General features: G+C 42.4%; 1 protein-coding gene across 1 annotated transcript; it reads right to left on the bottom strand.

Annotated features, from left to right (window-relative positions):
• Window positions 1-6,658: 6,658 nt before the first annotated feature.
• Window positions 6,659-8,648, bottom strand: LOC306920399 (uncharacterized protein). Its single transcript, XM_079497139.1, has 4 exons — window positions 8,533-8,648; window positions 7,906-8,073; window positions 7,698-7,793; window positions 6,659-6,983 (listed from the first exon to the last, which is right to left on the bottom strand). The coding sequence occupies exons 1-4, from the start codon at window positions 8,599-8,601 to the stop codon at window positions 6,690-6,692; spliced, it is 627 nt and encodes a 208-aa protein (XP_079353265.1). The 5' UTR covers window positions 8,602-8,648; the 3' UTR covers window positions 6,659-6,689.
• Window positions 8,649-22,449: the final 13,801 nt, after the last annotated feature.

Below are 22,449 nucleotides of genomic sequence, written 5' to 3'. Positions count from 1 at the left end.
ACAAAATTGACAAACTTGAACGGGAGCGCCGCCTTTCTGTCAATACAATGAAATCACTAATACCACAAATAAAATCTTTTATGGAAAAAAGGGGAAATGTTTTGAGGGTGAAATCTTTGTTGGTTACTCTGGACGAACATTACGCAAATGCCACAATGTCTCACAATACATTATTGCCTTTATTGCCTGATGACGAGGAAAAGGAAAGACAAGAGGAATGGTTTTACAGCATTGCAAAATACAGCAATTCATTTAAATGTGATGTGGAAAAGTGGTTGACTGAACCAAAGGAAACAGAACCTGTTGACACTGGTGCGCAAATTCAATTTGTTACAAATGAAACGAGTTCACTTTTGGGATTTGAAACTGACATGATTAACGAAAATGTGGCCACTCCCTCAGTAGGCCAAATGGAGGACCCTCATTCAATAACGCAAGCTGCATCAATAATGACGCATGACATACAAGATGATGTACATCCAAATGACAGTGTGTCAAATGTGGGAAGGAAATCTATAATGCAAAACTCTGATACAGGAGGGAAATCTACCACTTCTAGGGTTTCTTCCGAATGTCTGATTGTTCAAGCTGACTTGGCAGCATTGCAGGTCAAACACAAATAGATTAAAGATGAACAGGAAGATGAGACTGAGGTTTCATCTGAATATGAGGAGAGGCGATCCAGTGTGGTCCAGGAGGAACCACACCCTCCACAGATTAAAGAGGAACAACAGGAGAGGAGTTCCAGTCTGGTCCAGGAGGAACCACACCCTCCACAGATTAAAGAGGAACAACAGGAGAGGAGATCCAGTCTGGTCCAGGAGGAACCACAACCTCCACAGATTAAAGATGAACAGGAAGATGAGACTGAGCACCACAGGGAGAGGTCTACAGTATCTAGAGAGATGGCCTCCAAAAGACATTCAACGGTGTCAGAGGAACAGCCAGAGGTGGATCAGAGACGTGGACTGTTTGATGCGAAGATGCAACCTGTAGTAAAGTTGTACCGTATAGCCGTCCCGCACCTCCCTGTGTGTAAAGAGGAAGTTGTCACTGAACAACAGGAGAGGAGCTCCAGTCTGGTCCAGGAGGAACCACAACCACCACAGATTAAAGATGAACAAGAGGAGCTACTTCAAAGACCAATGGAGGCTGATGGGTCAACGTTGACATTACAAGCAGTGAAAAGTGAAGATGATCATGATGATGAAAACAGAGAGACAGAGCCTGTAGCCGGCACCTCAACTGAACACTTGAAAACACAAGCTGATGTAGAGGACTGTGGAACATCACAACCAACTAGTGACGACCAGCTCCTCTCTTCAAACTGTTCTGAATCTGACACTGAAGACAGTGATGAGTGGCAGGAGACCAGTGAAGGTCAGTCAACTTTAAACACACATGGAAATACACCAATGCAACATGTTTTCAATAATTCCAATACTAATCATCCGGATAATACAAATACTCATTCTGGAAATCCAAATGTTAATTCTGGAAATGAAAATGCAAATAACTGTCAAAATGAGATGCTTGGCATTATGAGAAAGCAAAATGAAATAACCACACTGTTGATACAGCAACAATGCCTCTCCTTTTTGCCAAAGAGAGAGGTACCGATCTTTAATGGGGATCCATTAAAGTATCATGCTTTTGTTAAGGCTTTTGAGAATGGAGTTGAGAATAATACTCAAAATGACAGTGATCGTCTATATTATCTGGAGCAGCAGACAAAGGGTCTTCCCCGGGAACTTGTCAGGAGCTGCCAGCACCTGGACCCTGTGAGGGGGTATGCTAAAGCCAAGGCCCTGTTAAGAGAGGAGTTTGGAAACGAGCAGAAAATTGCATCTGCATACATGGACAAAGCTCTTTCATGGCCGCCCATTAAAATCGAAGATGTAAAAGCCCTTCAAGAGTACAGTCTTTTCCTTAGAGGCTGCTGTAATGCCATGGAGGAGGTGCAATATTTACACGAGCTAGACATGCCTGCAAATATGCTGACCATTATAAGAAAGTTGCCATACAAACACCGGGACATGTGGAGAAATGTAGCCTGTGAACTGCAGGAAAGGCACAAACGTAGAGCTACATTTATGGACATCACTGATTTTATTGGGAAACAAGTGAGAATCTTAACCGACCCAATATTTGGAAACATACAGGATGCTCCGTCACTAACTACAACTAAAGGTGTGAGCAAATATACTTCACAACCTCATTCTGGAATGAGAGGAACCAGCTATGCAACTACCATGACCCCTGTGGAACCCATGTCTCGGCGTGAAGTTGAAGAGATGGAACATGTTCAAATAATGAAGACATGTCTTTGCTGTGGAGAAGAACATGTGTTGGATTCGTGCCCCCAGTTGGAAAAAAGACCTCACCAAGAGAAGATGGATTTCTTGAGAGAAAACGGTGTCTGTTTTGGCTGTCTGTGTATAGGACATTTAAACCGATTTTGTAGAAAACGGATGAGCTGTGAAACCTGTGGTCTTAAACATCCAACAATACTTCACATAACTTTAACGGAACTGGACAAAGAGTCTGACCAAGCTGAAAGGAGGTCAGGGCTATCAGTGGACGGCACAGTAGTATCGAGTGGCCTTACTGGGGCTGGCGACAATGACTGCAAGCTGCCTATTGTTCCAGTGCAGGTTAAGTCCAAGAAGGGGAGCAAGACTGTTAACATCTATGCTTTCTTGGACCCAGGAAGCTCTGCAGTATTCTGTACTGAAGCCCTAATGCACAAACTTGGCCTCACAGGGAGGAAGACAAATGTTCTCTTGAAGACAATGGGCCAAGAGAAAGTTGTTTCTAGTCACATCATATCAGGGCTGGAAGTCTCTGCCTTGAATGAGAAGCACTTCTGTGAACTGCCCAAGGCTTACACACAGGTGTGCATGCCTGTCCACAAAAGGAACATTCCAAGACAGAAGGATCTTCAGAGATGGCCTCATTTAAATCGTGTTCATCTGCCTGAGATTGATGCTGACATCGAGCTGTTGATAGGAACAAATGTTCCTGAGGCTTTAGAACCGCTGCATGTCATTCGCAGTGTTAATAATGGTCCTTATGCCATCAGGACCAGACTGGGCTGGACTGTGAATGGGCCGATGAGAGGAGGCAGCGAGAATGCAAATGATCGTCAACAGCCAGAGTTTTCTGTGAACGGGGCGTCTGTCATGAACTTGGACGAACTGTGGCAGCCTCAGTTTAAGAAAGATTTCCCAGAACGTAACAGTGATGAACAACTTGGCATCTCAAGAGAAGATCATATATTTATGGAACTGCTCAATGGCCAGTATCAGACCGGCTCACCATTGAGGAGAAGGGACATCACCATCCCGCAAATTAAGGTCATTACTGCCACCAAGCCGAGTCGCATGGATGTCTCGTGGAGGAAAGAGCTACACACGGATCCAGATGAAACACATCAACCACTATCGGATGACCCTGAGGTCAAGAAGGCTGTTGTGGTCAATGCTATACAGACCAAGGAGGAGGTTGGTGCACTGACTCACGTGATCCCATACTGGGAATCTTGGACACGTATGGTAAAGTCTGTAGCTTGGATTTTAATATTCATGACCTGGCTCTTGTCTCTTTGTGAGAAACAAGACATAAAAGTGGACCTTGAACAGTCTGACTTGGACGTGGACCAAAATAGATGTTCAATAGAAAATAATATGGAGACCTTTGAGAAAGAGAAAGTTTCAAGTTGCTTGCCAGGGGATGATCTTGAGAAGGCAGAACTGGAAATCGTGGAGTTCACCATACTGACGAGGATTCCAGAGGACTTCTCAAAACCGCACAAAGGCAAAAGTGTGAAGGGGGTAATTAGTCACATCTCCCTACCACCCTTACGAATGGAAAATAATAAAGAACAGATCCCTGGAACTGCCAATAACCAAGACAAGCTTAATTCAGGAGGCAGAGGAGGACGAATGTTTGGACTATTCCAGGACCTGTTGAATTCAGGTTGAATATGATTACAATTACTTGGATTGCTTTCATCTTGACTGGGTTTGACTTTTGACATTGACTTTACAATGACTCTGAAAATGACTTTGTGCGGGAACATCTGGCCTCATGAACAATGACTCGTTTTCGCAATTGGCTGAAGAGATCATATGAGAAAAAGTTTGGGAATTGGATTAGTTATTTCATGCCTCCTATCATGTATTTGATGTAATTATTATGTAATAACCTAATAATTAGGGGCTGGCGTGTAAGAGCCATGAATTGGTTCTGTTATGTTGATTATACATTGGTCAAGGAATGAGTAGGCTGTCACTGGTGTTGATGTGGATGATTGACGGGCATAGGGGCGGACCCAAGGTTACCTTTAACATCACCTGTTCACCTGCTGTGGACACAGAGAGAGAGGGGGTGTGTGGGACGCCATACCTTTTGTTGACCGCTTTATTTTGCTTTCTTTTTATTTACTTTATTTACGTTGATCGCTGTGGTTACTTTACTTTATGTTTGAGCACCCTTTGAGTTACATTGCTTTAATAAAACCCCTTAAACGCATTGTTTTGGACCCAGCGAATTCCTTTTGTTTGTGGAGCGGAGCGCGTCGGACAACCTGGCCCATCCCATCGCCTCTCAGCGACTTTAAGGTCCTTTTCTCATGTAGTCGCTTTACAGATACTCTTGGACGTCTTTAACTAGCATGCCTAGTTTGGTTGTATATTGTGCAACATTGATCGGTATGGTTTGTGAATGTTTGTGAGTTTGTGAATGTGCCGAGAGGGTTTGCAATTTCAAGAACTACAATGCTAGGTTCTGTATGAACGGCAGCTCAAGGGTGACAAATGGTGCATCTGAGAGTGCCAGGACTAGTGCCAGGGTGGTGGAAAAGGGACATGTATGAAACATTTCAAGGCAACATGCATGTTGGGACAGGATTATAAGCTGATTCAGGGTACATGTTTGCGTGGATTTCTCCTTTAAATAAAAAAGCAATAAATAATAACAAATTAAATAAATAGACTGACAAAACAAATTAAACAATACAGTAATGCAAATTCTATCAAATATACACATTTCAAGTGCGTGGCACTATAGTGTTCCTATAGTTTTAAACCTGAGGCATATAGTGGAACAATTGAAAGTGCAAACAATTAAGAGTTTTGACCATACACATCTTCACACATGTAAAAGCGATAAAAGCTATAAAAATGTAAAATTGCCATTTTATCATCCCCCCCAAATTTAGTCATTATGCCAATTTCTTCCTCCCCAACCACATGATGTCACTGCTGTTGTATCCTATGGGCTCACCCCACCAGGAGAACGTAGAGCCTACGTCATACTCTTCTCTGACAGGTGCCACCCCAGCCCGTAGGAGTAATTGCAGTGACAATTATAGCTTCCCCCCCCCCCCGAACACAGGCCAATTGTGTTCGCAAGGATGCTCGAAAAGGCAGATGCACCGCGGTTGATTCTATCCCCCAGACTCTGCGATGGTGCGCAGCTACACTGGTCACAGTTGGAAAAACTGGACTAGTATAGCAAACTTTATGACCTTCAGGTCATTTGATGCAAATGTGTTTGGTTAACTCTTAAAACTATTTTATAACAGTGGAATGAATGTACCATGTACTTTTTAACAGTTGAATACATCGATAAATGTCATGAGCAGATTGTAAACATACTAAACAAATGAAATTGTCACAAACAATGTTTTAGTAAATACCACTTAACAGGAATATTCTTGGAAGACAGGGGAAAAAAATTGAGAATCTTATCCAACTACAGTATGTGCTTTTCATAGTGTGGAACTGCGGTTACACTATGACCACAATGGCATGAAGGAAGGCCCTGGACTGGAAAAGTACTATTCACTCCTCAGAACCTGTGTTATACTTTTCTTTTCTGGAGTTTTGTAAAACTATTCAGCATGACCCCATCGAACAGACTTGAACCTGGAACCTAAAATACTATTCACTCCTCGGAACCTGCGTTATACTTTTCTTTTCTGGAGTTTTGTAAAACTATTCAGCATGACCGCATCTAACAGACTTGGACATAGAAACTTATCTTAGCCCTCCCTCCCATCAATGGAAATGTTCGGTCTGCCAAAGTTAATTGCATGCAAGAGGTTTGGAATTGCCCTCTAAGAAGCTATGACTGTTAAACCCTCTATTTTAAGTGAGACAGACCTGAGTTGCACTACACATGGAAAAAGTTGTGGATGGCCGCTTTACAAACTCACAATTACGTATTAAACTCATTCTTAAGGCTCTGCATTACCACTATAACCCATCAAAACCTTCAGAACAAATTCAAACGGGTTCTCTCAATAAAGTGTCCTTCTGACTTCAAATTTCTGAAACTCTTCATTTGTGGCCAAACACATTAACACAATGTAGGAAACAAGTTAACAACCAAATTCACATAGGCAAGGACCCAGTAGATTGAATTTGACAGGATGTGCAGACTATATAAAGCTGAAGTGACAAGGTTAGATCTTCTGTTGAGTGTAACTCATGTGACCAATGGATAGTTACTAGTTAATGAAAGTTATTGTTTTCCCTTGAAAGAAGACAAGTCTGCACCTGCAGGTGTTGCATTTGGTTGTTTCCTTCTACACATAATCTCTTAATCAGAAAAAGCAGATGCTCGTAGTTTGTAGAGTGGCCATTTCTGCCATCCACAATCTATATATTTTTAAGCAACTCGTTCTAAAGGCTCTGCAGTCTGAGTGACAGTTTAGCACTGTCCAAACCCATCAAAATCTTCTGGAAAAAATCAAACGTGTTGGTCAGTCCTTTGGGATAATTAAGATGCAGTGCGTACATCAGACCAAACAGAACAACGGCAGCATCTGGAAATTGGGGGAGACTGATCACCGCATCACCTTCAATGATGATGGTTACTTTCTTTGGGTTGTAGTGGATTGGCTGCTTGACATTTTCACCGACTGCTGCAGCCGTCAGGAGGCACACCGCACCAAAAGGCCCTGGATCATCATCTTCCTGAAGGAATGACAAAAATGCACATCACATACTAATCACATCACTGTATAGTTCAATAACCATCATTGCTATGGAGTGTTCAGTAAATGTTTAGCTCTTTAGAAATACCGTTTTATAGGATATTATATGTTTGATCAGAGAAAGAACTCACAGGATAAACAAGAGCTGATTTTCAAAAAGCAGCCAATTTTGAACTGTTATACTAGAGAATTGAAGCGAATACATTATCTTTGTTCTATATAGAATTTGTATCCTGATATAAATTGTCTGTTACCAAAAGAGCTGGAGAGATGGCCAGATTGCCAAATGGCACCCAAATTAAGAGCTTCACTGAATTAGTCGCATCTGTTCTGCAAATACATTGTACATGTTTAAAGATGGTATCTAGAGTGTGTGTGTGTGTGTGTGTGTGTGTGTGTGTGTGTGTGTGTGTGTGTAACAGCTCAACATAACATCACAATCCCTGGACTTCTATAAAGGCAATGTCAGTCCTGTAAGCAAAGAGGTTCACCCAGCACCAGAGACCTTCACAGAGATGGTTAGATTGGCAATAGACGTCCTAGGCACCTCACAGCTTTTTTTGATTAGGTCTGTGGACATCTCTAGCATCCAACGTGTTAGGCAGCAAGTGTTTAGAGTTCATCGCTGAAACAATGAAATACCATCGGCCCAAACAAGATGTTTTTAAGTTAATTTAGGTCTGTGAGGACTCACCGTGCATGTCTTGAAGACTGCAGAGGCATCCTCTCGCAGAAATACAGGAAGAGCATGGAGCACAGTGGTACGCCTTGTGTGGACATCGGACAATTCCTATGAAGATTAAAATAGAAGTGTACATTTTTAGACATAATTTACAAATTAAACACGATTAGCCTGAAGAGTCTTAGGGACAATACCCGTTTCTATGCTAAATCATTTTTACCTGTTCATCGTGGACTTTTAAGATTTCAGCCAAAGCCTCTGCAATTTTTCCACTTTGGAATGCTTTCTGACGAAACATGGCTATCAACCGTGGAGTGTGACGATCCAGCTCAGCATAGAATCTATTTGGCAGGTTCTGGTTCGTAAGGCGCTGGAATTCGGCATACACCTACATTAAACAAAAAACAAGCAAACAAAGAACAAAGTTCAGATGTTTGGTAGATTATTGTGTGGGCCCTATGAGTTTAGATGAGAATGCAATGTTGCCTTTTACATCCCCTGGATGGGAAAAACAAATGGGGACAACTTAACTTCCAACTGCTCAATGGTGTAGGATTGGGGTTGTACTGGTTAGCTCTCATGTGTGAATGTGTGTGTTAACTGTATGGGTGTGAAGCAGGGCATTGTTAAATCACACCCATGTGAACGAGCGGTGCAGGCTGTGTGTGTGTCCCGAATGCGTCCCCAATTAGTTACAGGGGTCAATGGGTGGTTACTCATACATAGTACATACTCATACATGCATAGAGACATACACACAAAGTTGGTCATTGGAGTCAATGGGTCATACTCGTATATACAGTCATAGACAGTCACTTATAAAGGCACTTGTGCTTACTGAACCTACCTCAGACTCCATTCGGAGTGCAGGCCACTGGTCCATGATCTCCCTCACCGTTGGATCATCCTGCGTCATCTTACTAATGAGGGGTAGGTTTCTATCAGTCTTCTGAACTTCTTGAACAATGTTCAACCTCAAACCCTCAAGACTTGCCGGATCATGTCCTTGGGGAAAGTTGGGTAGATAGTTGGATTCTGCACGTCTGGCTTTTTGAATGGCTTTGTGCGGAGGTGCATTTCCAGGCTGCTTTAGACTTCTTCTTCCAGCATTTACAAGGAGCTCCTGACATCCTGCCTTCCTCAGCTTCCCCCTGAAATTGCCCATCTTAAATTTGAGTCTGCCTGCCCATTCTTCAAAACTGTGATTTCCTGCTTCTTTCAAACATGGATGTTTGGTCACGAGTGCCTCTGCTACCTGTTGTCTGTCACAGTCTCCGTCATAAGCCTTGTATCTATATATGGTTTTTCCAAGCGTTTCCATGATGTCATGCTTTTGGTGCATTTTCAACTTCAGCAGTTTTCCACTTTTTTCATATTCGGCATTTCCTTCTTGAAGTACCAGTTCAACATCAAACGCAAATTTGGGAATAGGAAATGGACCTGTTGGCCAGCCCTCTAGACGTTCTGTGGTCGTGGTCGAGACATCTGACAGTGTTTCAGTAGAAGTGGAATCTTTTTCCAGTAAGATGTGTACTACAGACTTTTGTGGCAACTCCTCTATTTGACTTAGTTCAGTTATTTTTCCATCAAAGTCTGGGTCTTCATATTCCAATCTGAAGTCAAAGTCTAATTCCAGTTGTTCTTTTATGATCCGAATCAGTGCATCTACAGAGTCTGGCCGTGTGCTGAGCTTTACTTTCCGTACACGGTTTGGCTCAACGACGCGTAGAATCATAGGTTGAGGGTCTGTGGCAGCCATTGCACTAATGAATAACAAGAAATTTGAGAGGTTAAAAGAATACTTTGCTATTTACAAGTGTATCCACATTTACAGTGCAGTGTGTGTGTACCAATTTAGAGTGATCAGTTCTTGAGAACCACTTTTCTGATCGACTTTACAGTCAACAATGCACTTCCTTGGCTTCTAATACAACCATGTGTAAAGTTGATCAGACAAGCGTTTCACAAGGAGCCTGTGCCTGTCCAGAGACGAGTGCACTAATTCTCTTTAACATGAATGAACCTCTTTGGAGTTAACAGCACCAAGCCATCAATATTGTATGCTGAGAATGTGACAGTGTCGTTGAGATCTGACAGCACATAGACGGATTGGCTTGACCATGTGGCTGACAGCTCATATGAACGGAGATGCTCTAAATACCAGGTCTCAAAATCATAACAGAAAAAGTTTACCTTTTGATTTACAAGGTAGATCTGTGCAATTTTGCTGAATTAGGACAGTCCCCCACTATGTCCAACAGACAATGGTCACCTTGGGTGTGCTGTAGACTGTCTGTGTGTTGTCTAATATGTGCCTGGGCTACCTCTGGAAGAGTTGAAACCAATACAGAGTCAACTCTGGATGTTTGGACTTCAGGTCTGAAAAAGGATGGTGAACTAAGGTGATATGCCATCATGTTTTAGTGTCTGTTTGCCAACGTCTTCAAAACATTTTTAAAGTTCATAGAGTCATGAACTACCTTCTTAAAAAAAAACTGTGTTTCCCTTCGAACCTCATAGTCCAAACGTGCACTAGGGGACCAAAGCACCTAACTAGGGCGGGATAGTGATGTTTAGGACGAAGCTTATACTCTGGGAAGACCTCTTGCAGTGACTGTTTGTGATCACTAATTTTGCCCTGAAAATAGTATAAGGAGTCTTTGGTAAATGATTGGCACAATGCCAATTCGACCACCTCTTTTAACTCTTTTATTGCCTACAAACAATGGAAGTAGTCTGAGCATGGTGGCATTTTCATGCCCATTGCCTCCTATTGTGCCTCGAGTCATGAATGTTTTGGGAATTGGCTGAGGTCTGTCTACTTTATCAGTGTGCTGATAGGGGAACGATTTGATCTTTTGATTTAAATACTCTAACGTAAAGTACTTCAGCCGGATCATCTCTTTAATGCAAAGAGCAAGCTCAACAGGGACAGCACCTTCCAAAAGAACATGGAGAATATCTGGAGGAAAACCTGTTACAGGGTGAAAGTACTGCAATGATTTGTGCAAGGCACAGTCACCTTTAACACCAAACTGGCTGCTCATAATGTCACTTTAAATGCCTTCTCAAATGATAGAGAACCTCAGATCCGGAAAAGGGCTGCTCAAATGTGCACAGAGGACACTTGAATGACACATGCTCCTGACTCTGACTTGTACTACTGCTAATTTCAGCAGTGTGGTTCCTAGATAAATGTGACCCCAGTGCACTAAGTGTCTTAAATGTGCACATGCAATGGCCATACAGGCATGGCAGTGGACTGACTCCTGAACATTGACTGTGCTGTAGCCTATAATGTGTAAATAACTGTGTTCGGCCAGTGAAGGACACTGAACACAACTTACACGGCCAAGTCATATGGGCACCGTCAGTGACCTGGAAACAGAAGACACGTTTTGGCACTTAGCAATGAGGATAGACTACATCCTCCACATAGCCAACATAAAGAAACTTTACACAAAATATATGGCTTAACCTTGGTATATATAGCTGCTACTATAGCATACACAAAATAATAGGTCTAAAACTAGAACAGTGTTAAGAGTGGAGATACTTACATTTAGTTCGATGTGGTGACTGAGCAGGGCCTTCAGTGTAACCGGGGGAGATATGGTACTACGAACACGAACCAACCACTGCAAAGACAATAATTGAAAATGGTTGCGCATGATGCAAATCCACACACAAAATAATAGGTCTAATGAGTTCAGGTGTTAAAGCAAAAAAAAAGCCAAGATGGAAAATGATTTTCAGACAATCAAGCACAACACTTAGTTGCGCACTGGTGTTGCGTGCAGCAAATAGCAGATATACACGCTCACAGCGCGTAGCATTCGTGACACGCTGTGAGCTTGCAGATCTGCTATTTACTGTCTGCGCAGCAGTGTGCACGACAACATTACATTCAGGTTACATTCAGCAGCGCGTGGTCCATTCTGGGCAGCTGATGTAAATATTATTTGAGTGCGAATGGATGCTTGGTAGTTTGGACTTTGGAGAGATCTCGTTTTGATCACTTATTGTCATTCACACCTTGACCATGGCTACATACACCCCCCACCCCCTTATTCATTTTTTTTGCAGATCTGCACTGATCTCATAAATGGCCCATAAATCCGGAAATCCGGCCCCAGGACAGAGAACTTTAAGCCCTGAGAATAGCAGTCGAAATGAAATTGAAAACTTGGGGAAAGAAATAATTTCATGCAGCCAGAGACAGACATACTTGAGGCACTGGTGACAGGAGCAGGCTTTGCTTGTCGTCGGTAGGTGGCCAGTCAGACAGACGGTGGAACAGAAGAGCTGCGTGGAGCCTTTTCTCTGGAATGCCGTCTGGCCCTTGCGCAGCACCTACACATTCAAATGTCCCAACATACAAGATATCAGCACGTACACAATACATGCAATATATCATTAGTCATAGTGATTTGCAGAACAGCAGCTCTCAAAAAAGATGTATTTAAGTGATGCTCCTCTGAAAAAGACTGTCCCAGCGACACCCATAAGAGAAGATTTGTGCCGTTAGTTCTTTCCAATGTGTTTCCAAACTCATCCATGATGTCAAATGGTTTCAGCGCATGACATGCTTTCATAGCAGACCTGCCCCTCTTCTATAGAATTCAAATGACTGAAATCAGTGTAGGTTACCAAGAACTTTAACAAAGGTAATAGAGCATGCACCTCCACTCTAGCCCAGGTGCTGGACAAAAGGCAGTACAAGAGGAAAAAATAGAGTCTGCAACACTGATATGAAAACTCAGCTCCACTGGTTTATTTGATTCAACGTTTCGATCACTAGGATCTTCTTCAGTGCTTCTTCCTGAAGAAGATCCTAGTGATCGAAACGTTGAATCAAATAAACCAGTGGAGCTGAGTTTTCATACCAGTGTTGCAGACAATTTTTTCCTCTACCAAGAACTTTAACCCATGAACACGACATTACCTTTGAACAGCCACTGCAACTGACGCTGCTTGGAGTTCCGGGCTGTGGTGGAGGTTGTGGCTGTCGGTGGGGGGGTCTGATAGAGATGGGTTGCAGTCCTGAAGCTTGAAAAGTTCCTCTGCCTGGGATGAAAAAGGTTGTTGCCTGGGGTGCAGCGATTGGAGCAGACACTGGCACTAGAATAGATTAAAACACACACACACACATTGACAGTGTAGGTTTTTGGCATGTGGATTACATTGACATTTATTTATTCATCATTACCTTTTGTATAACCCCACGGTAATTATTTGTAGAATGTCCAGATATATTGTACCAAACCAAAGTCCTGATGTCACTCACTACCCCTGGGTCACGGACATCTTAGCCTCGTACACGAACCAACCACTGCAAAGACAATAATTGAAATGGTTGCAAAATACAACTATAGCAGAGATTCAGTGTATGTCACAAGGAAAACTAGAGAATAGTAGTTTCCATGATAGGACAGATTGAAAATAAACATCATAGTTGACATTCAACCACTTGAACCCCAGCATCCCCATTCTGGGGGGGGGGGGGGGGGGGGGCCGTCACACAAAATGGCATACAACAGCTCACATGTCACAAGCTTGTAGATCTGCTATTTTGGTGAAGAGACTTTGATATAGATTTGTTTTAAAGAACGCACCAAGTACAGTGCAACTTAGACCCTCTAGTCCAGTGGTGTCACTCATTTTGGTGTGTGTGATATATATATATATATATATATATATATATATATATATATATATATATATATAGCTACTTTAATTATTAACTAACAATGCAATAAGGAGCCCCAATAAAAAGCAGTTTGAATTTATTCATATTCATTACAGAGAAAGCCTGCTCACATATGTTGTGCCAAACATACTGTAGACGTTTATTTTATTCAATATCATATTAAAACGACTCCATGCTGTGAGTTTGTCCAGACTAATCTCTCTATACTTGATAAAACAACAAAGTATTCTGAGGCACAACTGAGGGACCTTTAAAACCAAAGGAGAAAGCTTAAAGGTCAATACATTCATAATAGTTCACCAAAAACAGATCTAAGAAGTGCAAACTCTAAGAGCAAAGAGCACCTCTTCTCATCCCAACACGTTATTTTATGTATGTCGGTCTGGAACTATAACCAGACCTTAGAGAATTTCCATTTGCCGAAAATAACAGATACAAGCAAACATGTGACATGATGTCGGCTTGTTATCGATTGATTGAATCCGTTCTTGTCGGCATGCTTAACACGGGTAGATGAAACGCTGCAAAGATGCGTTGTGAGTTAATTTGGATGAACAGCTCGGATAAACATGCTTTTTATTAAACAACGCGGGATGCAGCAATGCTAATCGCTGTACCAGCAAATCTCTAACACCCGTGGGACAAATTGTGAGTACTTTATATTTGAAAACGGAATGTTTATATACACGTTTGGATTGTAAATGTAGCGATCGCGTAAAACAGGCTGCAGTTGCGTCATGACTGTCATGATGATTATCATGGCAGTCATGTTTCAGGGCTAACTCCCATTGTAACAATGGAATGGGGAAGTGTTCATTCTATCTCAATGGGATAGTTCCACTGTACCGCAAAGCGGGTGCATATGGGCTAAAAAAAGTAATTTAAACTACTGCCGAATGTTTAATAAAGCAATACTCAAGCTCAACAAATTCCAAATATGAAAAAGTTATTCAAACTACTGCCGATTTAATACGCAAGCGCGCGCACACAAACAAACACAAGTTTAGGCGGGCAAACCACCTCGCCAGTCGACACGGAAAACTACATGTTAATATGAACAAATTATCAAAACAATATATTGATTTCATGTATAATATACTTACAGTTGATGTGGTGAGACAATTCTTGATCAATTGAAGAAAATAAATTCGTTTTAGTCCAACTGAACGCTCCGACCGCACTGCGAGCAACCGGCAGCCATTAAAGAAAGTTGAGAGAGAACTTCAATGCCCGCCCACTTATGACGTCAGATGCAGTCACGTTCAAGGCAAGGGTGTTTGAGTAAATGGGAATAAAAGCCATAGAGCTCCGATTAATTAAATGCACTAAACCAGTTCAGATTACTAGAAAATTAGCACTTCATATTACTCAAAGGGAAAAACCTGCTCAATTTACTTCATACGTGTGAGTTAAAAGAACCCTTTCTCATGTTTCAAGTATTCAGTACTTTATTTTTTGTTTAATAGTTTGTGTTGGGGAATACACACACACACACACTTCTGTTAACTGTCTATAAATTAACACTTTTCGCGGGGGCGAGTTGTTTGGTATTCGGTTTGAGGCGTTATGATTGGCCTGATTTGTGTGTTTGTTTTGGACCTGCATGGAGGCATGAGGTCATTGAGGTGTACAGCCAGCCTAGTAGGCTACTTGGTAAGAAAGAGTTTAGCAACTAAAGGGTGACTGCAGAAGCCCCAAGCTGCTACTGTGGGACTTTATGATGTTATTTAATGCAATAATCCCAATCCACTATAATAGTAGGCTAGCCTAATATGCTAGTTTGGAAACAGAACTGTTTGGTTTCATGTGTTTTTGTTATTTTGTTTAAAACGAATTTGTGTTCATGTGATATGTTATTTCTTTTTATGTATTATCCTGTTTATGTCAAGTCACAGTATAGCTGTCATCCTGTCAGTCAATGAGGAGGCCAATACATAGTAGTGTGAATGCTGCTGAACAGAAAGTCAGAAACGTGTCTAATACTTTATTGTGTCTTTAACTGTCTTGTTGCAGTTCCGTGATGTCCAGTAAAATGGCAAAACCACACTGAAATGGGCTCAGTCAGTCATTGAAGTGTGTAACAGTTGCATTTTGCAACTTGGCCGACGGCGGTTCGGAGCAACTCGCTGGCTTTAGTTTCCATGCACCATGTGAGTCTCTGAGAAACTGAACTGAACTGTAAGGTAACCATAAACAACGGCCAATGTATTCTTCTTGTATTGATGCCGTTATCTGCAACTATGTAATTTTGAAAAGCTGGTTACTGTCTGTAATAATTTTAACGCCCATTTCAACGGAAACGGGCATCTCCTTTTAGCTGTCCGTGGTGCTGAAGAGGGCATGAGTGCAGGAACAATATCAAACCCTCAAAAAGTTACCCTAGATACCCTTATTACCTGTAATATTGCAGTTGAAACTTTTATCAGTAGGTGTCACTGTTGCCCCTTTTAAAGGTAATAATGGGCTGATCCCATCATCACTTGTGGCTTTTCTGCAGTCTCCAAGTCCATGTTTAATGTGTCTGTGAGGTCAGCGCACAGAGGCTCTGGAGCATCATCCATCTCCATTTCTAAAGCAAGACTTAAAAGTCTAATTACACATATTCACAAGCGTTTAAAATAGTTTAGTGTCCAAGGTTGATCTGCATACTGCATGTCTTGAATGTACTGTTCTGTTTTGAAAGTCAGATCCATTCCTTTCCAGTTCACTTCAATGCAGCACAGTTCTGTGTACAGTTCTACTCTGCTCACTTCAAGTGACGCATTGTTTTTTAATAAGCCAAATTCATAACCTCACTGTCAGGCAAATTCAAGGATTATCCTTATGCCTTATCCTATCCCATCATATTCTAGGTGCACTATACCTGTCCCCTCTCTCCTGTCCAACACTCAGTCCATGGCTCTGGCATCTAAAGCAGGTGTGTTTGCTTTTCTACGTCATCACAACATGGAGCAAGTGATGTCACCTTCCTGGTCCCCTGCCCTGGTAAGTCACGTACATAATTGCCTCTTCTGTTTGGAAAGCCTCCCAAGCTGCCACACTCATTGGAATGCAATGGCATTACCCATTGATGGCTGTAGTGAAGTCATGCATGTGGCTCAACTAAACAAACACAGCTCTGTTTATACAATATCAGCGATTTCCAATGCTGGTCCTCAGGGAAACCCTGGTGTTGCCTGTTCTTTTTTTTGTCCTATACCACTGAATTGCACTCCCCTGGTGTCCCTGCCATTCCCACAGTGTAAATCAGGCACTATTTAAACCTGGGTCTGAAGGTGAGTGCAAACTGGTAGAATAGAGAATCAGCTAAATCAAATGCATTGATTGATTGATTGATTTTATTTCTAAAACGTGCACAGCATACATCACCATATGCATGTGTTGGGTTGCCTACCCAAGGCCTCCAAACTAACTGGAATAAAATCTGAAAAATCTCTTTTTCACATGACCCCAGAGATTAACTTCATTAATGATAAAGCTCAGGAAAACAAAAACAATCCTCATGAGCTCTGGAAGCTACTAAACAATCAACTAAGCTATGGTCAGAAACTAAAAACCAGATTTTCGAACATAAACATCAAATCTGACAACACTCTCATCACTGACAACCTTGATGTGGCCAACTACTTGAATATCTTCTTTACAAACATAGCAACAACTCTGGTTAACAAACTGCCCTCCCACTCTGGGCTCTTTGGTGTAGAGCACATTACAACCTTCTACAAAAACCTAGGTGTTTGTAAAGACGATTTTAAACTAGTTATGGTAACAACTGATGAGGTAATTAAGAAACTGAGTGCCCTCCAACCCCACAAGGCCACAGGCCATGACAACATTCCCTCCAAATTTCTCAGAGACTCAGCCATCTCTATAGCTCCAATCATCACCCACATAGTAAACCTCTCCATCAAACAGGGACAGGTCCCCCAAGATTTCAAACTGGCCAAAGTAACCCCCTTGCACAAGAAAGGGAGTAAATTAGACCCCGGCAACTACCGCCCTATTTCTATTCTTAGTTCCATCTCGAAAGTGATGGAAAAAATAGTCTATGAACAGGTTGAAAAGTATCTTGCCACTAATAAATTATTGTACGAGTTCCAATCTGGCTTCAGAACATCCCACTCCACTGACACATGCCTTCTCTATTTGAGCGACCACATCAAACAAGAGGTGGACGCTGGCAAATACTGCGGCATGGTCATGCTGGACCTCCAAAAGGCTTTTGACACCGTGAACCACTCCATACTGGTTAACAAGCTAAAAGCAATTGGTTTCGATAGCACATCAGTGAGCTGGATGCAATCCTACCTGGAGGGGAGAGAACAGATGGTGGAAGTGAACGGAACACTGTCCCCCCCCCTCCCAGTGAGCTGTGGCGTTCCACAAGGAAGCATACTAGGGCCTCTACTGTTCCTAATATATGTAAACGACATGACTTCAGCCTGTGAATGCAACTTGTTCCTGTTCGCAGATGACTCAGCACTGCTGGTCTCGGACAGGGACAAACTGCAGGTTGAAAATGCCCTCAGCTCTGAACTCGGTAGAATCTGCACCTGGCTCGCTGATAACAAACTATCTTTACACCTGGGAAAAACTGAATCCATTCTCTTTGGCTCTATTAGTAATCTCAGCAAGGCAAATGGCTTCTTGGTTAGAGTGGGTGACAATGTTATCACACGTAAAGATGAAATTACCTACCTAGGTTCCATCCTGGAGGCTAATCTTTCCGGTGATAAAATGGCCACCAACGTAATCAAAAAAGTCAACCATAGAACAAGATTCCTCTACAGGATCTCCTCACTGGTCAACAAAAACACCTTGAAGACCTTAACAGGAGCCCTTGTACAGGGTTTCTTTGACTATGCATGCACCTCCTGGTACCACAGCACCTCAAAGGCCCTTAAAACCAGGCTCCAGACTTCCCAAAACAAACTGGTCAGGCTCCTACTTGATCTAGCCCCCCGAACCCACCTCACCCCTGCCCACTTCGACAGGCTGGAATGGCTTAGGGTCGACGACAGAGTACAGCATCTTGCAATGGGTCTGGTCCACAAGATTCGATACACCACCAAGATACCCATGTACCTGTCTAGATACTTCCTTAATGTTAACGAAGTCCACACCCACAACACCAGAGGGAGTGCAACGAACCATGTACAACCCAGATTCGGCACAAACAAGGGACTAAATTCTTTTCGCTCCTATGCCACCAAAATGTGGAACGCCCTACCAACTGTCATTAAGACATGCGAATCCCTTGACTCCTTCAAAACCGCTCTCAAAGGGCACCTACGGATGGCTGCAATTCGAAACTGGCCCCCGTAAAATCTGAATCCCCCCCCCCGCCCCCCCCTTTTTTCCCCTCACTGTATATATTTATTTTCCCTTTTTACCTCCTTTTTGATGAATTCCTGTTCTGTCTATAGAAGTGTCTATTTGTACGTCTCTAAATGTTTTGATGATTTGAACATGGTGGACCCTATTGGAAACAAGTGTAATGCTTAATTGGGTCGTCCACTCACAGTTAACAGCCTTTGTATTGAGTTTGTGCTTGAAATGTACTGTAATTCTGCAAACTGTTAATAAATTCTTCAATCAATCAATCAATGTGTTTTGAAGAAAATCTAGTATGGCACAAATGGCGAGGGCTTATATGCGGAGTTGCGTCATGATCAAAGGAATCCTGGGAATTCAAGCCCAAAATATAGGCCAAAATGTGAAGTGGGCTATTATAGAGCCACCCTACTGGGAGTGTGCGTGCAAAGTTTCACAGTAATTGGATACACTCATGAGTTGTGGCATTTTGTGCAAAACGGGCCCTTCCCAGAAACTTTGAAAATGTGAATGATGGAACTCTTGAGTGTGTGACCACAGAGACAATATGTACTGATTTCCGTGAAAAATTTACAAATCCTTTCAGGCAGAAATGGGCATGGCCTTTATGGGGAGTTGCGTCAGGATCCAAGGAACCTAGGGGAAGAAATGACTGTACAACCTTTGGTTCAACGTTTCGACTGCAGGCGGCCTTCATCAGGTGATGAAGGCCGCCTGCGGTCGAAACGTTGTGTCTTAACTATGGTGTTTCAATAAAAGAACACCATTGGAGCAATCCTGTGTGCAGACTCTCTTCTTTTCACTGTACATAGGGGCATTACCTTTAATCCACCCGACACTGAAACATATCATCATTACGTCACCATCGAAAGCCAATTATACCCTGGCATTGGTACATATCTTCATCACGTCATATGCTGCTACGGAACATACGCATCGTAGCACCTGACGAAAAACATGACTTGCACGCTCTGCTTGCGCAAGTAATAAGAGTAGCTCTGGACAGAGAGACCGACCCAATATGGATGGCTAGACACCTGCAGAGCAATGCCCTAAAACAATTGAGTAAAGACAACAGATAGCATAAACAACAATAGCAAGTACACTGTATTGCATGGAGATACCGAGGTCATTACAAGCATGTAATAAGGTGCATAGCTGTAGTGAAAGCGATACCAGCTGTCTCTGTCAGTGGGTTCCTGAATAATTTTTACACCCGATGAGTTACAGAGTTCTCTTGTAAATTCCGCAAGTGTGTGTGTGTGTGTGTGTGTGTGTGTGTGTGTGTGTGTGTGTGTGTGTGTGTGTGTGTGTGTGTGTGTGTGTGTGTGTGTGTGTGTGTGTGTGTGTGTGTGTGTGTGTGTGTGTTCTCTTGTAAATTCCACAAGTGTGTGTGTGTGTGTGTGTGTGTGTGTGTGTGTGTGTGTGTGTGTGTGTGTGTGTGTGTGTGTGTGTGTGTGTGTGTGTGTGTGTGTGTGTGTGTGTGTGTGTGTGTGTGTGTGTGCGCGCGCATGCATGTGACAAGCTGTTCCACAAGTGGTTTTTAAAGCCAAACCACATACTTAATGTGGAGCTTAATTCAACCTTGACCCCTCACATAGTAGATGTATTTTATGGTCTCATAACCACTGAAAGGCTCTGCGCACGCACACACGTACGCACACACTCACGAGAAAGAAAGAGAGAGAATAGGTGTCCATTTGATGTTTTGGTAAGCAAAGAGATTTTGTTCCCTAAATGACATTATGAATGCTACTCTTGTAGATTGAATGGTTTCACTTCACACACAGGCACGTCCGTTTCCTCAGCAAAAAAATTATTTGTGTCTTTTCCAACTTGCCCAATCCGTCATTTAAATAACAATGCATCATGGTGCAGGGGCACGTACGTAGCTCTTAAAGGCACTGGGAGATGACACTCTTGATAGGACTATTTATCTTATGCCCAAAACACATCCATTAGTAATTCACAGATTCATTAGATAACAACCCTTTGCGCTTTGCACTTTAATTTATGCTGGCATTATCCGCCATTACAATTGGGAGTTGGACTACCGCCCCAAGGCGCAACATTTTACCATGCGCTACCTTGCACAAATTGTAACATAGATCGTCTTCTCACAACATTTTTTTGCTTTATTTAACCCCACTTTCTGACATGATAGCAGGCAAGATAGGCTGTCGGGCTCACTGTCTTTTGACGCTACTGGCTCTACAGAGAAACATGCAGTGTGTGTGTGGTTCTTGCATTAACAAGATAACAAGATGCAGTCAGTGATACAGGCTGTCAGATTATTATTATTATTATTATTATTTTTAAATCATAGTGATAAAGATCTGGTTGGATGAGATTTCTAACTGTAGTGTATGGTGCTCGGTGGAGGAATCTAACTTTGGGGGTGCCTAAAGAAAATAAATAAATCTCAAATCTGGCTCCACCACAAATGCGTGACCCCAGGTGGTTATTCTTCATTTGATAGCCACAAATAAACATGGTATGCCTGGGAATGGGGAAAAAAAGAAAAGAAGAAGTGCTTCGTGGGTCCTCATGCAGACAGGTGCTCTTTGGAGAGGGTTTCAATAATACAGCACAAGAGTTCTGTAAAAGTTTGATACCTTTGAGTAAAGATCAATGTGGAAGGAGGTAAGAAGGTGGCGAACTTTAAAGAGGATCCAAGGCAGCTCTGTGCAGTTGAGGTAGAAAAATCCTTCATGGGCCTTCATCAGAGTCAACTGAGTTGCAGGCCGAAACGTGTTGAAATAAAGGATTGTTCTACCTCAACTGCACATAGCTGCTCTTTAAAGTTAGCCACCTTCTTACCTCCCTCCACATTGATCTTTACTCAAAGGTATTGAACCTTTAAAGAACTCTTGTGCTGTAAACATGGTATGCCTTTTGCAAACGTGTTTGAAATATTTTAGTGGCAAGGTTGTTGAGCATATTCTGTCACAAGGAGTGCTCATTTCCTCATGATGCAACTTACTAATGTGCATGCGTACATAACTTCTGAATGTACACTGTCATATGACGTAGATCGGCACACGACAAAGTATAAATCTGGTTTTACTCTGCAAACATTTGTGTATTTGCCAGGCTTGTTTTTGTACTAACTCCAGTCCCGAATGTATTTTTCAACATGTGTACATCTGTACATAAGGCTTGGCTGTCCAAACAACAAAAATGGCATCTCTTTCTGTGTCAATAGGTTTGAACCGAAACTACTTAAAGTGCTGGCAGGCCTGGGTGTTCTGCTTCCCACAGCATGGGAGAGGGCACTACTTCTGAGCACTAAGGTTGCTGTAGTGAAAGCACTTACGGCTATTCCTTCACACTGGTTAACCGCTAGCCTTCATTATGATACCTGAGCTCAAACCCATTCAAAGGTAGACTCTGGCTGTGAGAAGCACTCACTGTGTAATGAACCTTGCTGAATGAGTAACATTATATGCCATCATGGTATAGTTCCGTAGGTTGCCAGTGACAAAAATGACAATGACAATGTCAAAAGTAAGCAGGGTAAAGTTCTCCAGTCTCTTAAATCATTGCAGCATTTCAGAACAGGCTATACAAATTTATACCTGTAGATTATGTTGTTCAATTGTAGCCTAAGGCTTGCTTCAAATTTGGGGCCACGGCAAAGGGGGTCCCATCCTGAAGCTATGGTGGTGACAGTGAAAGGCCTGTCTAATCCCTCCTCACCTTGTATTACACACACTCGCA

The sequence above is a fragment of the Electrona antarctica genome, assembly GCF_951216825.1.
Source record: "Electrona antarctica genome assembly, chromosome: 3".
Taxonomy (NCBI): Eukaryota; Metazoa; Chordata; class Actinopteri; order Myctophiformes; family Myctophidae; genus Electrona; species Electrona antarctica.
This window is presented reverse-complemented; position numbering and strand designations above follow the sequence as displayed.

Bases quoted from the DNA above. Each gene is read 5' to 3' on its own strand.
- LOC306920399 (XM_079497139.1), bottom strand. From the start codon at position 8,601: ATGACGCAGGATGATCCAACGGTGAGGGAGATCATGGACCAGTGGCCT. The intron at 8,074-8,532 runs GTAGGTTCAGTA...TGTTTAATGTAG, and splicing joins CACTCCGAATGGAGTCTGAG to GTGTATGCCGAATTCCAGCG. The intron at 7,794-7,905 runs GTAAAAATGATT...TAATCTTCATAG, and splicing joins TAAAAGTCCACGATGAACAG to GAATTGTCCGATGTCCACAC.